A 17685-nucleotide genomic window follows, 5' to 3' on the forward strand; every position below is an offset into this window, starting at 1 on the left:
CCTGGTCAGTTGGACACGTGAAACTCAACCTAAAACTAAGACCAGAAATTACTTCGTTAAAATTTCCCCTCCGACATTGGGAACAAGTCTCCGGTTCACGGTTCCCCTCAGGAAGGAAAGTTAAACAACAATTTCTTGCAATTACGAGACACCCTCTAAATGACAAATGACGTCCCCTGTACCGTACGCCATTCAAATAACAAGCTTTCAAGGAAATATAGTTTCACGCGAAATCGTAGCTAATAAATTCTTGAGTGTTACCTCTTCGTTTTTCAAATAGTGTGCCTCTTCCCCGTGCGATGGAAATGTTATTTTTTACTTTTTGTAAGTTAGTTGGATTAATTTTTGCAGGCTTTTAGTTCAGGCCACTGAGTATTACATCAACCAGCTTGCTTCCTCTTTTTTCAAAACCTCACACGATTTAATGACTAAATCATCTTTTTCTTTTTTTTTTTAAATAAACAGGTGCCATATGTCAAAAATTACATAATAAACATTACAAAGATTAACTGGAACTACAAATGAAATCATAAAAAAAGACAGGCACTATAATTCATTTGCATTTCAGTCTGTGTGGATGACAAATAACCAATTCTTCAACCTCGTCCAAATCGTATGCTCAGGTGTGTTCTGATTTCTCGATGTCTCGGTGATTTAGAAATTACACGTTGACCCGAATAAACTATTTGCGGCAAAACACAATTTTGCGATTCCTTTAAATGGGCAAATTGTGCATTAATGAAATTGTAATTACAAATCTGTTAAATTGAGTTTTAAACATGTCCAATTAAAAGTGGCAAATTTCCATTCTCTCAGAAAAATCAAGAATTTCTGTGATCAAATTGGAATAGATTTTTTCCACATTACAATATTTTACACCTGTGAAACAACTCATCGAATTTAAAGCAGTATTTAAATTCATGCCGCCATGAAATACCTCAGTCAGGACCAATTAACATTCGTTGAGTAGCAATAACATGAAAGACAAACATGCACTATGCATTTCCCGTAATAATATCACGACATAACCAAAATATTTCAGACTGATATCTTCCGCATTCGGTAAGAGCTTAAACTGCTCGCAAACAAACACCCCATAACCGTAATTTTCGCTGCTGCATCACGGCTGTCGAAATACAAACCGACTGGAAATGGATTATCAGCGATGAAAGCTTGCTGACTACATCATTCAAGTTATCCCGATGAAATTCTTCTATCATCGACATAACAAATACTATTTCGAATGGCAATGTTACCACAGAAAAATTGATTTCCAGCGAACATCGATTTGGAAGAATGAGTAGTTGTAAAATGAGCTGTAATCAAATGAGATTTTAGAACAGCTTATGGCCTTACCTTTTGCCCTGCATCATACACCAAGTAAAAATCAAAATTATCTTGCACAAGCAATTGACTTATTTTAGTGTAGCAAATAAAGCTGATAGAGGGTAACTTTTTCGCTCTTTGATAAGCGAAGGTTGGATCCCATTGATTAGGTGATTTCATCGTCTAATGACAATAAATACATCACAAAGTGACGTCAGAAACAGGTAACCTCGTTCCCAAGCCCTTTTTTTTTTTGCATCGGCTGTCATTAGACTTAAGAAAGAGACTCCTCTAAACAATTATTTCCTGATTTAAAAAAGTAATCATAAGGCACTATAAACAAAACCAACGTAACGCACACTGAGTACTCAGAGAGGCAAAAATGTGTTGGGAACAAAAGTTCTTTCATAAGTGCATTACATTATAACTATGACAAATTATTGCACGAAATTCAACTTGCAAGCAAAAATCAGCGATGGGGCGCTTGTTATAGAAAGTAAAAAAAAAAACCAGTGACTTGTTTCCTTTTTAATGTTTAATATTTTCTATCCTTTTTCCAGTGCTGAAAAACTTCCAAAGATTTCTCGAAAACTCCTGGTAAACTAAAACTTATCAGGGAACAAATATATATATCTCTGCTTTCCTGGCTTTACATATGTAATCTCCACAATGAATTGGATTGAACTGGAAACAACTTCCCATTGCAATCATTGTGGTTTGGAAGCTGTTACACAATTTTGTGACTTTGCAAGAGATATCTCCTGAGATATCAGCCCACTGTGACGAAGAAAACTTGCTTGAGTCTAGCGCGCAAAACCAAAAGGCTGTCTTGGGTCCCAGTCTCCCTCGGCGCTTCTTGGCTTGCCTCGTCATAAATAGTAGTCGTCCGCGTGATATAACTCGCTCACGAGGCGGTAGACATAGGACGGCGAATAGCCACCGCTAATAAAAAAAAAAAAAAAAAAATTAAGTTTATTATCATCATAACTTATGCGAGACGCTGTGGGCTCATGGTTTTTACCCTGGACTCCGGGTAGAGGCTTCTGGGTTGGAGACCTTGAGCCCATTTCTCGAAAGTCCCGGTATCTTAAGGGGGCCATAAAGCTGTTCTGTTTTCATTCAGGATAGAGATTTCTAAAGTTTTGAAAATGATACAATAAAACCAACAGGTAGAGAAACAAAATGGACTGGTTTGGGGGACAAAACCTGCTTTTCTATCCTTTAAATTTTGATTTTAAAACATAGCTTCGGGCCCGTTAAGTCACAGGGACTTTACAGAAACGGGCCCTTAGTCGGGTTATGGTGTTGTGTTCTTGCGCAAATCTCTTTACTCTCACGGTGCCCCTCTCTAACCAGGAGTGTAAATGGGCACTGGTGAATTTTCAGGGAAGCTTGATAAAATGCTGCGGGAGTAACCAAATGGTGAAATACATGGCACCCTATCCAGTCCGGGAGATTCTAACAAACTAACGGAAGCAAACATAGACTTACATATTTGAAATGCAGAGGTTCACTAAATCTGGCGGTATGTAGTCGAACACTGGATTGTGGACGTCAATTTTGGACAGGATATTTCCTGAAAAGGAAATCAGGTCAATGGTCATTCTACAACATTAGAAAGTCTCTAAACATTTCGATGATTTAAGGAGGAATTTTCGTCCGGTTTGATCCGTACCTTCAGAGAACTTCATGACTTCGTGAGGAACGACGAATTTATTACAGCTGTCCTGCAAAATGAGCGATGATGTATGGTAACCAATAAAGATTTTTTAAACCTATACTAAGCACTCAGCTATACTGACCTATACTAAGCGTTATGGTCAATTAGTGGAGTTAGCGCTGTATAAATTATGTTAAATTAAATTAAATCACTGACTTCACAATCAGGAGCGGGAGCAGACCACAAATTAGCAATAAACAGATATTCCATTATAGAAATTCAGCGGGGTCGAGCGGTCATAGCGTCGGACTAGTCACCTGGTGGACACAAATTCAAGACCATCCTCTTTCCACTAACTGCCTAGTAGTTGCTTGACCCGAGTTGAAATGGCTATGAAAACAGCCAGATCATTTTAGGCATGGTGCTTTTAATCAAACAGGCATTTCGGAGTATGTTTCGTAGTTATGTTGAATCTACTCACTAGTGCAAGGCTGAATTTCATATAGATATGTAGACCGACGTTTGGCGAGATGCAGCGGTGAGAAGTCTAGAGTTACCTGATCATACGCGACAATGTACTGAGGTGTCAGTTTGTACATGGCTGCACACACAATAAGCTGTAAAATGAAACAATTGAGTTAGTTCGGTCTGAGTCGATATCGACGACCCCTGAAGTAAGTATCCTGGGCGGAATTTTGACGAGCGAGTGTTGAGAGTGCTGAGAATTCTCTTAGTGAAAATCATGGTTTCTATGTTTGACTCTCACGGAAGTGAAAGGCTGGGGAGAGAAACAAATTCCTACCATGGGGGTGGGGGACAGTCAAAAAGGAGAAGGGAAGGAGTGGGGTGATGGCAAAAGTCCGCAACTACAGAAAATAGTGAAAGCCTCGAGAAGGTTTAGGCATTGATCACACAAGCCTGGTTTCCAGGAATGTTGCGGAAATAACATTGGTTTTCGGTTGCGGGGTGTTCTAAGGCTGATTAGTCTTTTTATTTTTTTTCATTTGAAGTGAACTTGTAGTGGTGAGAGAGTGGAGGGATGGGGAGGCAAACTGGGACTGGGGCGAAATCTTACACAGCTACTATTACATCGCGTACACTCGAGTACCTATTTGTTGTACACATAGTCTTACCGGAACTGAATGGTGCTTGGCAGCAAGTGCGAGGGCATGGGAACCAACGATGGAGCGCAACCTAAAGAAATATGTGAGTCCCAGGTCACACTGTCACTTACTCACGAGCCGTTCTAGACACTGGCGAGAGGAAATTAGCGCCTTCACACACGAGGAAAATAATTTCTTCAAAATCTTGACTCAAATTTTTTTAAATAGAACATCGCTGGTCTCCAAAGGAAAACGGGCTGAGAACTACCAATGACGGATTTTGGAGAAGTTTTGCCGGAAATTAAAGAGCCGAATGGTTGCGTTATTCTGAGATTGCGATTCTTTAACATTTGAGAGGGAAGGGGGGAAGGGGGGGACGTAGGGGACGTGGGGGTGGGGCAACAGGGGCAAAATTATTCCCCAAAACTAAAAGAAACAGATCAGATAACTCACCCACCATCCGCCATTACAGCATGAGTGCCAATAATAACCTAAACAAAGACGACATCATTTTTACTATGATAACTGGCAATACAGCTGTACGTCAAGGCCTTCACCTCGACGTAGAGAAATGATCCTTGCAGGTGAGCCGCTATCATAGAAATTGCAGACAAGAAGCCTGAAGGTCCTTTTGGGTAATTTACTGCCTTATTGGTTTTTGTTTTTGTTGTTTTGTTTTCTTTTTTGTTTTGTTTTATTTCTAGTTTACGAAGCTTTAACATAAAGTTTTCCTTTTAAACGACAATTTTCGGTGACTCAAAATATCACGAACTACTCCTTGAGGAAGATACAAGCCCCGCGCGAGTGTTCAGAAATTACGACTGAAAGGTTGACGATTAACCTCCAACATACATGATTTTTCGATTGAAAATTAGTCACATTTATGTCCCCTCGCAACCGCCAGGCACCCCAAAAAGTATATGTGCAATTGAGGCAAGTTTTAACTCCAAAAATGATAAATTACCTTATTTACTCTTGACATAATGGCGAAAACAGCTGAGTCTGTAATAACAGTTGTTTCAATTCCATCTTGAGCTAGACTTTTAGCAAGCTCTTGGCCCTGTTCAAATAATCAATACAATTTAAACAACTTAATTAAAAGGATGAAAGAAGTACTTCAAATCGGAAGTAAAATAAGTAGGCCGTTTCATGTACGGTAACATGAATAATTGCGGACGTTCGTGACAGAAATAAGAATAGCTTTGAAGAAGCACTTACCTTATAGAATGGAGCTCCCTCTGCGACAATCACGCTGAATGTCCGCCTTCTTGCTGCATTCTTGACAACGAAAGAAAATCATGTACTTCATTTAACGCTATAAACGGCAATCTTACTCTGTTGCCGAAAACTCACGACATATTACCGACACATATCCGACTGTCCACCATCCTGCGAATTTTGATCGACAACTGGCCGATAATCAGCCGAGAGTCGACCGAAAGAAGACAAGGAAGTTTTTCTCTTAGCTCGGTTTTCGACCCTGAGGTGGGTTTCTATTAAGATCCCAAAACTTTTCGGGCCAGAAACAGTTCCATAGAGCCTCTTAATAAAATCTTATCGAGTTTGTTGAAGCATACCGCCATCAGCTGTAGCTGAAAACTCTTTCAAAATATAACTCACCTTGAGAAATTGTTCTACAGTTCGGGATTTTCCAATTGTCATTATTACTTCGTTAGAGTGTATATGCTCCAGAGCTTGAGTGGCAATGTTATCAGTACTATAACAAAGAAACAAATTAAATTTGATTTAAACAAAAATTAAATGCGTGCAAGGGTTTAAACGAAAATTTGCGTATGCGTCTTTTGTCATTCACAGCTCGTAAATGCGTGTACTCTTTCACACGGATGCGACCGCTGAGGGAATTTTTATTTCAATCGACTTGACGATTCTCAAATGTGTTCCAGGTGCTACAGAAAAAAATGCGAAGTTGATCATTGACACATGTAAAGATGTAAAGATAAAATAAAATACTCATAAAATAAAGTGTACCTGGACTCAATCTCTGACAAGAGTTCATTTAAAGCATCAATGACAGTTGCCTGTAGAGAAAATGGCAAAATCAAAGCAAAATCACTTCTCGCTCGTTTTGAACTGAAAGGGTACATGAAAGAATGCTGACTTTCCTTTCCAATTTTTCTTGTAATTCTTGGTGAAAAGAAAAGACTCCATACAATAATTGAACGCATAGTGTATGAGTAACAGCACTGAGTTTCTTGTTTCTTATGTCAACGACTTCATAGTACACATACCTTGAGTCCATGAGCAGGTTTATTGAAGTCACTTGTGGAGGGTCCACCAGCCATTAACAGTTTCTAAAGAAAATAATATTCAAAGTATCTACGTCAACTATACATCTACATATTTTTAGCTTCTTAGACATTATGATTTCCAGATAATAACTCACATTTAAAAAAAAAATGTTGTTTGTCATGGTCTTATTGATAAATGAATAATAATTTAATAACTCACATGTAAAGATTCTTCTGTTTCCCCTTCTTCTGTTTTACCACTAACAGAACTAAACCAAGATAAAATGGTAAATTGGCCACCGTAATGATTACAAAAGCTGACGTTTCGAGCGTTAGCCCTTCGTCGGAGCGAATAGAGGAATTGTGGGTTGTGTGTGCTTTTAAAGGCAGAAAATGGAGCTACGTTATTGGTGGGTGCATGGCAACGAGAAAAACATGAATAAATTAGTGGAATGAAAAGCGTTCATTGATCCCTGTAGGATTAAGATAAAATTAACAGCCAACAAAAATTCATGTCACAAACAATATGCAAACTGCTATGATAGCTGTACATTTCACAAATAGATTCCATTTTGCCAGGCATCTCTCAGTCATAGATCCCAGATAATGTCAAAAAATTTAAATGTTGAAGAACAAAAACATGGCACACAACGACCGGCAGCCAAGTGTGTCACTATAGCCTGAAGAGCAGGGATAGTTTGGTTGAGTGAGTGCTCCATATTTTCTTTGGAAAAAATGGCTACCATCTTTGCTTTTTAATGGCAGTGGAAGGTTAGGGAGAGAAAGTCCAAATCAAACATGGCATTTGGATGAACAATCCAGAACTTATAACCTGAACTCACCCTAATAACACGCCTGCACTACAGGCTAGTGCCACTAATGACCTAATCACATTTTTACATCTTCTGTGATCCACATGTATTACTGAACAGACCCATAGCAAAGTGGAATCTATTGGTTTTCATATTAAGAGAGAAGCAAAAAGCTGTGTGTAATTAAGCTTATTGTGAATGTGAATATTTGAAAATCATAAATGCGAACTGAGGTTTAAGAAATTAATATGAAAGTCATCTTCACAGGAATGAAGACCACTAAAGCAGTACTGAAAATAAGGCCTGAAAAAAAAATTCAGGCCTGTATGAATTTCTTTTCCACTACTGCTCAAGCAGTGTTTATTACTGTAAAGATTGCTTTCATATTCATCAGCTCTTCACATAATTCAATATATTCAATCTCATAGAAGTTACAAAATTTCACAGACTGAGGAAAGTATAGCATGTGCTTCTTAAAAGAAAAAAAAAATTAAAGAAAAATTCATACCCTGCATATTCTTCTCTTATGATCTTCAAACCTGAAAGGAAAACAACTCATTTAATATTTTATTTAAGCTATAATACATAATTAAACATCAAAAACTCTTATATACTTGATTAATTCCCAATAAGTGTCGATCAATTTCACTTGTGCACAGAAATGTTGAAGTGTGTACAGAAGTTTAATAAAACAAACACATTATTTAAAATGACTGTACTTATAAAACAGGTATTAAAATTTTAATCATGAACACACCTCTCCGTACCATATTTCCAACCACAGAATCTATAAGGATGAAAAAATACAGTCACTGCAATAAATCATGAATATTAGCTTACTTTGCTTTGGTATTCAGGTGGAGTATAACCACATATAACTGAACAAATAATCAGAAATTTTAAATAATCTGACCTGTTGGCTGAGCACTTGCCATTTTCTTTCCCTCTGTTTTCATATACTGCATCAATTCACTGCACAAAAACATTCAGCAATTAAACCTTTACACCCTAACATCAGTATGCATATTCTCCATACTTTTCTCTTTACATTTCCTAAGGTGCTGACAAGGAGAATTTGTTTAACAATCAAGAGCTTCTTTAGTTGGTGATCATTTCCTGTATTCTCCTGACCTTAATGAATGTGTGATTCAGGGGTGATATTGTAAGGAGAAATTAGATTCCAGTCACTCTTATGGGTGAAAGGTTTAAGAATATCACAGGAAACTGTTCAAAATTCCCAGTTGGGAAATAACTGGGAACATTCCCAATGATTGGGGAAAAATTGAGACATAGAATTCCACATTTGGGATATTTTTGGGGAGCTGTAGACACCCAAGATGTAATAATGGGGTTTTTCTCGGGAAAAAGTGTTGCTTTCTTCCTAATACCAACATTGTGAATATCATGGGAACATTTTCCCATAAGACTCCCAAAATTCAGAACAATATGGGAATATTTCCCCATAACATTCCCAACATTGAGAATAATATGGAAATGTTTTCCATGTTATTCCCAAAGTTGAGGATAATTTGGGAATATTTTCCCATGTTATCCCCAATGTTGAGAATAAAATGGGAATATTTCCCCATAACATTCCCAACATTGAGACAAAGGTGGGAATATTTTCCCTGTGATTCCCAAAGTTGAGAATAGTATGGGAATATTTTCTAATATTATTCCCAATGTTGAGAATAATATGGGAATATTTCCCTGAAACATTCCCAACATTGAGAATGTAATAGGAATATTTCCCATAATATTCCCAAAGTTGAGAACAAAATGGGAATGTTTTCTCGTAACATACCTAAAGTAGTGTGAAAACACTACTTAATTACCGGTAGTTGTTAGTCCTAGCCTTGAAGCTTAACTATTATGTTGTGTTAATAAAATAATGAAAACAAGTTTTTTGTATATGGGTTTATTTAAAATCAAAAAGGAAAGAGATTTTCCATGTTCTTTTAAGACTTGGGAAAGCAATACCCAGGCGTGCAGGTATATTCAAGATACACAGAAACAGTCGAGACAGTGAAAGCCCAATAATGGGAAAAAATGGGGACAACAAAATCACAGCATTGTAGATTATTTGACACAATAAAATCCCACTACTGGGAATAACTTGTGTCTGAAAAATACCATTGTTGGGTATATTTTGGGTTCTTCTTGTCCCAGGAATGGGAATTGTTGCATTTTCCCAAAGTGGGATATTCCTGTAAAAGTCCAGTGAAATCCCATTTATTCCACATGTTTTCCCCTTTTTTTTTTCAACTGGCAATTTTGAAAAGTTTCCAGTGTATGAAATAAACTTCAGAAGGAGGCTTCAAGCTGGACATGTTTGATATCTCAAATGACATCAGATTTCTGTTCGGTTTGGAACCTGAAGTCAGCACTACTAAGTTTAAAATTAGAAAAAAAGAGTTATTTGCTGCAATCTGCTGCATCACATAGTTGATTGGGTAAAAATCTAGTTTGAAGAGTTCTGTAAAACCTTTTTTACATATTGTTCTTATGTTACCCTGCAGTGCTCCAGCGAGTCTGGGAAACGATCCTTCTTAAAAGCTGCAGTGTCTGAAATGCCACATCATATGATCCATGAAGTTGACTGAAAGAAAACCGATAAAGAAGTATAAAATAATATACGAAATGTATACCAAAGTAATTTTTCAGTAAGCTTACATGTCCAGGGAGAGTGGAAAATTTCCATTGAATTTCATATGTTCATCACACTTTCAGAAACACTAACCCTTGCTTGAGGTAAGAAACGAAGCTTCCAATTCTTTCGTGTAAATCATCTCCTTTGGACTCGGGAGGAGGCATTTCATTGAAAAATCCCAGTCAAAACTGATTAATTGTTTAGCCAAATGGAATATTCGATTTTCTTGGAGACGAGTGTCAAATCGGTGACAAAAGCGGCTACTTTCAGCAACTGATGCTCGCGCACAATTTTCGCGTGTTTTTGTCAAGCGAGCGTGGGCTCACTATCAAACGCGGGTTTTACAAAATGAAGAATGAAAATATTGTAGCAAAACTTGCATTACGCGAAGTAAGTATAAACTTGTTCATCCAATACAATGCTTTTCGTTTGCACGATAATCATTTTTTACCACTTCGTAGACGAGAGGATGTTTGCAGCCGCATTTACGTGGAAACCGAGCTCGTTTCTTCAAGAAATGCCCTAGACGGTTTTGCATTCCGTTGGACAGCATATTAGATGTGAATGGTGTTATCAGAAAAGGGTAAAATTTTCCTTCAATCAGTTTAGATGTTTGATTTTAAAAGAGCCTATCCACAATCTTATAATGCAACCAATAAACGGTATCATCGTATGTGGTTTTTTGGCTATTTTTCAGTGTTCAAATAGGATGGTGTGTGAAAATGTTTTCCTTTCTCCAAACAGACATATTATTCTTGGTTTTAGTAAGAATGGCAGATACTTGATATCATATTGTCTTCATATTGACAATGATGACACAAGTCCAATGCCAAGGTATATATACTCTCTTCACTGGTGGAATTTCAATCTAGGGAAGCCCTTGGTTCAGGTTTGTACTGAGATAATTTCCTTCTTTTTTTTTTTAAATAATTTTGTTCTATTATGAAAGTGCCGGAAAAGTGAATTGATTTACTTAATGTGGTAGTCCAATAAAATATGCAATTTGGGTAAGAATCTTTGGAAGGGCAATGATTACAATGCTGTATATACAAACAGTATGTTCACTGACAAGAGCTTTAGTACCTTTTTTGCCAAGAAGTCAAGGGGACATAGCTGGGGAGTCCCTAGGCTATCCCTGACCCTACCCCCTCCAATTCAGGTTTGTTAAAATGCATCAATTTGAAGAATGGTCATGATGGCATAAACCTCTCTTGCAGTTACTGAAGGTAATTTATTTGTTGGTCCTTTTTGGAGTGTGATAGTGACACCTGCCAAAAGACTAGTAAATGTTATAGAGCAGGGGGATATTGACCTCTTCACTCTTGGATTGAAAAGGCACAAGTAGTTATATGTAGACTGCATGACCCAGGGCTGTGGTCTAGCAGCGTCTGGTGGCCCCTGGCACCTTACTTCAGCTCTTGGGTGACTCAGGAATCTTAGTTTTTTCATAATAAGCATATGCTGGGCAACCTGGATTTCACAGTTTCAGAGCACTGGTCTCCCTTCAATTTTTCTTAGAGCACAGCCTTGTGAACATATGAAGACTTAACCCAATGGACATGTGGCTTACAGTCGTTGAATTAATGCGCACTCAGTCCATTTTGCAGTTGCATGCTTAGTTGACAAGCCTTTGAACAGGAGTGAGGCTAAGGGTTACCTTGTTATGATGCAAAGGTTGCTGCTTTTCAAATGTAAATTACTTTGTTATCATGCTAACTAGATACTGGTCTCTATCACAACAAGGTCACCTTAAGCCTAACTCCAAATCAAAGGCTTAGCAACTAAGTACACAATTATAAAATGGCCTATTAACACTGATACCTATCTGACTTACTATATTATTCTTCAAGGTCTTTTCAGTGACATTGTTTCAAGGAGAGGAAATTCATGAAGATTTACATTTAATGGTGGCACAGAGCCCAGATGAGGCACATGTGGTGGTTTATGGTGAAGTGTAAGTGAAAAACTATATTTTTAGCTTTCCCCTAGAGTTTTTAGTGACCTAATGATATATTCCAATTTTTTCAAGGCATGATTGTATTGAGGTCAAACATTTTTTGAGTGCATGTTTGTTTGTAAGTTTTAAATTGCATAGACAGTTTGCAAGAGGCAATCAGAGTCAACAATGAAGTCTCCAAGTCTTTAATTACATGGATTTCATTTGTTTGCACATCATTGACAGTCAAGTCATATGTTGTTGTTTGCTTGTTTGTTTAAATCACACAGACGCTCTTCAAGAGGAGATCAGAGTCATCAGTGTTATGTTACAGTTTGTGCTGGACCCACCAGGCACCCATGTGCAATTTGCAAGAACTCTTCCCTTGGTGAAAGAGCAGAGCCATGTTTGGAACATTCTTTTGTTGTTCACTTTAAGTATGACCTTTTGCACCCATTTCCCTTATTCAACCCTTCAATAAATCTGAAGATTAAAGATACAGTTCTTTTCAACACTGGAGACTACTTGATGGCATTACAAATGTTTACCTCCAAGAGCACAATCAAGAATAAACAGGAAATTCTCAACAATCTATTTGCTCATGAAAAAGACCATGCTTCAAAGTTGTGCACTTTTGTACCTAGTGATATTGTACAGGATACATCAAACACAAGCAGTGATAGAGGAGAATATTCCAAGTCATGTTTGGTAGCAAGGAAAGTGCAGGTAGGTACCCAGTCTACTAAGGACGAGAAAGTGAAATATATTCAAGAAGTTAACTTTGCAGCAAGCTCTGGAACAGACTGTGGTGCCAAAGCTGAGGTAATGAGCTTAAATTGCACCATGCAAAATAATGTTGAAAGGTGCAAGATTGTATCTGCCTTTACTAATGAGCTGGAGGGAATACATGATGAACAGATTAAAGTCGGTGTAAGTGGAGATTTTTCACCTACTCATTGTTCAATGGGTGTGAAAAATTGTCATGACCTGTGCAACAAAGTGCATGGTGCTCAAGGGGATTTTTTTGGTGAAGGAAGTAACCAAATGAAGTGTAATGAGTCTCCTAGTACTGCTAACCTATCTTTCAACTCAACTCGAGCTTTGGGAAACATAGGTTCTGTGAATTCATCTCAAAGCTTGACTAAGACAGAAGGCTCAAGCACATGCACCAACGTTTCTGGTGATTCATCTACTACTAGTCGTGTCTGGAAAGAAAATTCATTTCATCAAAATTCTGAGCCTGGAAAGTCTGATAATACACATTGTGACTTTGCATTCTCACGTTCATACAGTTCTTTTGAGTACAATAGTGTTACAGCTACACCAGTTATGAACAACAACAATCTCACCTCATCTGTTTTCAAAGTGTATGAAGAAAGTAGCAATGATTCCCGTGACAATGAACTTCCTGATCTGGCAAATGAGTTTGACATGTATGATGGCTCCCTGGCACTCACTGTTAAAAAGCATCATGGTAGAGCCCCCTTAAAACAAGTGGCCAAAATAAACCAAAGCAACCCAAATGTAGAAATGTTTTCAGTCTTCAAAACAACTCTTAGAAGTAAAAAGCAAGTAATGGCTATTCAACAGACAACACTTGACATAGAGCAATGTATCAGTGAATTAATTCAGTCTCATGAAGACCTGCGGCAAAGCTACAAGTCCCTGAAGGACTATGATGTGCAGGTGATCACCATGTGTCCGGACAGTGGAGATGTCATCACACTTGCCAGGCTGCTGGTGTTCACACGCGTTAAGCAAGAATCAGCAACCTGTGGTCTGTCTGTAAGTCCAAGGTGGGTAAACTGAAATGATAATTGTACTTGTTTAACCTTTTTTTCGTCTCCACCTGCTTCAATTCTAATTTGTTGGTCTTGTGTGGGTTAGGTAACTGGAGAGGCGTCATTTTTTGGGTCTTTAGGCGGCCGGAAGAGAAGGCGAGGGACTGGACACGTGCAAGTCAAGGAGCGCGATAAAATTGAAAAGAATTAACGCTTTCCTTTTTATTTTTTCACGCTCCACCATCTGCACTTGTCTCACCCTTTGCGGTTACCTTGCGCTTGTCTGGCACCAGAGAAGGGGTGCGAGAAAAAATGGCGCTTAGTTTTTTCGCACTCCTCCTCTTGCGCCCCTCTCCTCCCTCGTTGTTGCTTTGCGTTCGTGTCACGCGAGAGTAGGAGTGTGACGTAACCGACTCAATTTTCGCCCTCCTCCTCTTGCTCGTGTCTGGCGGTTACCTTACGCTCGCCTTGCACGAGATGAAGAGCGACTCAGTCTTCCACTTGAGTGGGTATGAGTCCTCGCGCTTTCCTCCTGCTTCCCTTTTCTCGCTTAAAAAGGCTACTGCATAGCAAATAACCCCTGTTTCGTGACCTGTCGTAGTCCTTTTACGTCCATTTTACATAACTGTGCAGACCAGCCTTTTAAAACTCTTCTGGTGTTTTATGACAGTCTTTTCAAGCCCTTAAACTGTTATAAATAGCTAACCCGTCGTACCTCCAGAAGTGATTACATATTACTTCCCTAGCAATAATAAGAAGAGATAAACTTATCATTTGGAGGATTTGTTTTCGGGATGTAAAACCCAATTCTTACAATTAATTTTTCTAGGGAAGTGTAGAAAAGCTGCACGTACAGTAAGAAGTACCAATTAGAGTTTAGACCGGAACACCAATATAGCGTTCAGTAATTACCCTTTTTGATTTTATCTCACCTTCCCTGTGGCCCTTCTTTTCTAGCCCTGTATTACAGAAGGTAGGATTCATATTTTCCTGGAATGTATGGAGTGGTGACGTGAAGATTCTTCAAACTCTTGAGCTGGAAACCTGCCCTGAGCGAACTCGATACACCAAGTTTAACATGGCTGCTAAAGAGGCTTCTGAGCTTCGGGCGAAATTTTCCATCCCTCATAGCATTCCTTCGCTTGTGCTGGCGTTTTCTAATCACACTGTATTTACTGGAAAGTCTCTGAAGTATCTTGGGCATCCATTCCTCCCACTGGTTTTGGTGCTGTGAAATGTTGGTTAGTTACATGTTTCTTCATTTAGTTTTCCCCGGCTAATGCTGTGACAATTTGTTATCAAACGTTCTCCAACTATTTTGCACGTTACAGGCCTTCAATCGCGCGATTGATGTGACTGAACACTGTGATTTAGTTACAAAACGCGCGTCACGCGACACAAATGAGCCAATCATGTGGCAGGATAGGCATCTAAGATGGCGTTTAGATATCACGTCATAGGATCAGTTTATCTGTACCGCGTGATACACAATACTTTACTTCGTATAGAACTTTTGTGCCCTGAATACTGGTTTAACCAAGAATTAATCAAACCTCGACTCGGTTAATTGAGTTTTCCCGCCCTTACGGTAGTATGTTTGTGTTAACCTCGAGTTTTCTTTAGCTCCATGTGGTACTTGCCAACGTGTGGAGTGGACGTTGCGATTACCCAGCCCATACTTGCTTCCTGTTGCTTTGCTTCACCACTGCAATCGCGCCATTCGTTTATTTCGCTCCGCTTTACTAACTTAACACTTGGAACAGGTCAAGATGTGTCGTTGATTTCCATCTAGTAGTTGTTTAGTTTCAGCTGTAGTTGTTTTAAACCCGGCTTTACCCGGCCGTAGTAAATTGAAAGGGTTCAAAAAAAATATAATAATTTCCTTGATTTTGGTGATATTTCGGGGTTTTTTTGTTTTGATTTGTTTTGTTTTTCATGTCCTTCATGCTTTCTAGAAGCTAAACAAGCAGAGGAGTGTAGGCCAATTTCCAATCAAGTGTCAAAAATCATCTGGCATCGCATTAGTTTTGCGTTATTTCGCTGATTGATTGCCTCTCAACCAATCAAATGCGGAACTAAAGCAAATCCTGACCAGGTCATGTGCGTTTGTGATCCGCCCTTGGCGGGGAGGGTGACGGGAAGGCGGCACTCTCTTTAGATTCATCTGGGGACATGTCGCGTTCAGAGGAAACAAACAAGAAGACTATTTAGTACCATAACTTCAACAAAAAGAACGATAGCTCCAAAACATTTGACATTGATAATATTTAGGGAGTACAAAATGTACTCATTAGTCAAGTTACTACAAGTACATTTTCAATTTAACTTTATCGTTTCAACAAAACGTGTTCTTCCACATTTCGTAGTTGCTACGTACATAAAATCTTCCCTCCGGAAATTCCATCGTTATAATTAAATACCAAATATACATGTGATAATTCATTAGAGCGGACCCATTGGTAATCGACAAATACTGGCGGCAAAGCGTTGAAGAAAAGTTGTTCCCTTTAAGAATATAAAAAGTTTACTTGTGCATGAAGAATATGGCGAACCGCTTGAACTATATCGCATTAAAAAAATGCTCTGAAGTTAATGTACTTTTCCGCATGGCTTTCCGCTCCCACAAAATTGCGCTTTGCACCGGTTCGAGCTTCCCGTGCTTAACACAAATGTTTTGTTTTCTCTCACTTGATACAAGCTGGCGTTTTCCGTGCTTTGCACAAGCTGGCGTTTCCCCTGGCATTTTCCACACTTGATAGCTCAGCATTTGATAGTTTTACCAGCATCGGCTGTGTTATTAGAAAATGTCTCAACTACACTGAGTTTATGTTATCTTATAAATGCATTTGAGTCTTAGAGAAACGTATCTCTAAAGAGGAGAGGGTATACAAAGTTTTAAAAGATGGTGAAATAACTACAAGAGCGACTCCTAAATTACTGCTCTTACAGCTGTTTGAATGGGTTCGCCCTTTGGTAACCTCTTAACATGCATGACATGATCGCGTGACGCGATGGTTAATTAGTCAGGAAAGCTGAAATTCTCAAACGAGGCTTTTCCAAATGGACTTAGCTAACCTACAGCTCATGGTAGCAAGTACTCCATAATTCAAAGTAACATCACATCCGCTTATTTAGTTTTACACAATTGAACTGAACAATTAGATTTACATCTGTAACAAATCTTTATAATATTTGACAATGATAGTGAGTAATTTCTGCCGTCGAGAAGCAGTTCCCTCGGATATATCTTCCCTCGCAATAAACTTAAATTGTCTTCAATAACACTGTTTGCCTTAAAAGTCTAAGAGAAGAGAAAGATATTCCTATCGTATCCTTGCTTACGACGCAGGAGACCTGGGTCTGTTGTCTGGATGACGTAATTTTGTCTTTGACTGGGGCTGCGTCTTTTCGTACCAGTCCACCGCGTACTTGGCAATGTCGGACGAAAATTTCATGAATTCGTTGAATTCGATGCGTCGACCTTCGAGTTTTTGTTTTTGTCCAAATATTGTTAGTTCTAAAGCAGTGTCCAAGTAAGTCTGTTCAAGATTGGCTGATGTGACATTCGTTTTGAACGAAATGGAGTGGAGTTGTAGCAGTTCGCTGTACATACGTCGGTCAGCTTGCTTGACCCATCTCAGTCCCCTCTCCAGGTCTTTTTGAGACTTTGCCGCACCACGGTAAGCTGCGCATGTCTCGTTCAATTTTCCTCTAACGAATCTGCAAACATTATGGTACCTGGGGTCGACTAGGCAGCGTTTCATCACAACCTGCTGACAAAGGTCAAGCGGTGAGCCGATTCTTTGTGTATCTTGCTTCTTCTGCGTGGAATTTTTTGCACCCGAGAAGGAACTTGCGCAGACTCCGAGGTTCATGCACTTGGAGCATTCTCGTTTGATTGTTTTGTTACATTCTCGTCTGAGGCGTTGTACTTCACCTTTGGCTGATTTGAGTCTCGACATCTCTGATTCAAGCATGGATACCACGTGATCTGAAGCCATACGTGTCAACTGAGAAGAAAATATACTAGATCAATAATGAAGCTTTCAAGGATACGAATAGTTTTGAAAGCGAATTCCAGAGTTTCTCTGCAGTTCAGGTAAAAAGGAAGGTAGTTGGGTAGTAGATCTGATGGAAAGATTATTTGGATCTATGCCAGTAGGTGAGC

The 17685-nt window shown here is 38.8% G+C and overlaps 3 protein-coding genes across 6 annotated transcripts in view; 1 reads left to right on the forward strand and 2 right to left on the reverse strand.

The window, feature by feature from the left end:
* Positions 1-1709: 1709 nt before the first annotated feature.
* LOC111321233 (translation initiation factor eIF2B subunit beta) lies at positions 1710-10058 on the reverse strand. The gene is made up of 17 exons (XM_022924058.2): positions 9891-10058; positions 9663-9749; positions 8064-8122; positions 7908-7937; positions 7659-7689; positions 6559-6607; positions 6339-6401; positions 6079-6128; positions 5710-5806; positions 5308-5367; positions 5054-5149; positions 4543-4580; positions 4120-4180; positions 3544-3603; positions 3002-3053; positions 2818-2902; positions 1710-2268 (listed from the first exon to the last, which is right to left on the reverse strand). Exons 1-17 carry the CDS (start codon positions 9962-9964, stop codon positions 2196-2198), a joined length of 1065 nt encoding a protein of 354 aa, XP_022779793.1. The 5' UTR covers positions 9965-10058; the 3' UTR covers positions 1710-2195.
* Positions 10059-10102: 44 nt separating this feature from the next.
* On the forward strand, positions 10103-16114 carry LOC111321182 (uncharacterized). 2 transcript variants are annotated; one of them, XM_088738022.1, is made up of 7 exons: positions 10103-10190; positions 10262-10383; positions 10545-10689; positions 11651-11754; positions 12027-13532; positions 14475-14758; positions 15473-16114. In XM_088738022.1, the coding sequence occupies exons 1-6, from the start codon at positions 10149-10151 to the stop codon at positions 14749-14751; spliced, it is 2196 nt and encodes a 731-aa protein (XP_088594148.1). In that variant the 5' UTR covers positions 10103-10148; the 3' UTR covers positions 14752-14758; positions 15473-16114. The 2 variants fall into 2 exon arrangements, with proteins under 2 accessions (XP_088594148.1, XP_022779728.1); XM_022923993.2 differs by having other exon boundaries at positions 14475-16114.
* LOC111321181 (uncharacterized) overlaps positions 15827-17685 on the reverse strand; it is a 31084-nt gene continuing 29225 nt past the window's right edge. For all 3 annotated transcript variants that reach the window (XM_022923991.2, XM_088738021.1, XM_022923990.2), the window contains one exon: positions 15827-17527. In XM_022923991.2, the coding sequence (XP_022779726.1) occupies positions 16856-17527 (672 nt within the window). In that variant the 3' untranslated portion in view covers positions 15827-16855. The remainder of the gene's footprint in view (positions 17528-17685) is intronic.

Source organism: Stylophora pistillata, chromosome 11 (assembly GCF_964205215.1).
Source record: "Stylophora pistillata chromosome 11, jaStyPist1.2, whole genome shotgun sequence".
Lineage (NCBI taxonomy): Eukaryota > Metazoa > Cnidaria > Anthozoa > Scleractinia > Pocilloporidae > Stylophora > Stylophora pistillata.

What these genes read in the sequence shown, in the direction of transcription:
- LOC111321233 (XM_022924058.2), bottom strand. Translation starts at nt 9,964, where the DNA reads ATGCCTCCTCCCGAGTCCAAAGGAGATGATTTACACGAAAGAATTGGA. An exon ending in CTGTAGAACAATTTCTCAAG is followed by an intron (nt 5,368 to 5,709) that starts GTGAGTTATATT and finishes TTCGTTGTCAAG; the next exon opens with AATGCAGCAAGAAGGCGGAC. An exon ending in TTATGTCAAGAGTAAATAAG is followed by an intron (nt 4,581 to 5,053) that starts GTAATTTATCAT and finishes GTCTTTGTTTAG; the next exon opens with GTTATTATTGGCACTCATGC.
- LOC111321182 (XM_022923993.2), top strand. Translation starts at nt 10,149, where the DNA reads ATGAAGAATGAAAATATTGTAGCAAAACTTGCATTACGCGAA. An exon ending in CAAAACTTGCATTACGCGAA is followed by an intron (nt 10,191 to 10,261) that starts GTAAGTATAAAC and finishes ACCACTTCGTAG; the next exon opens with ACGAGAGGATGTTTGCAGCC. An exon ending in AATGGTGTTATCAGAAAAGG is followed by an intron (nt 10,384 to 10,544) that starts GTAAAATTTTCC and finishes TTCTCCAAACAG; the next exon opens with ACATATTATTCTTGGTTTTA.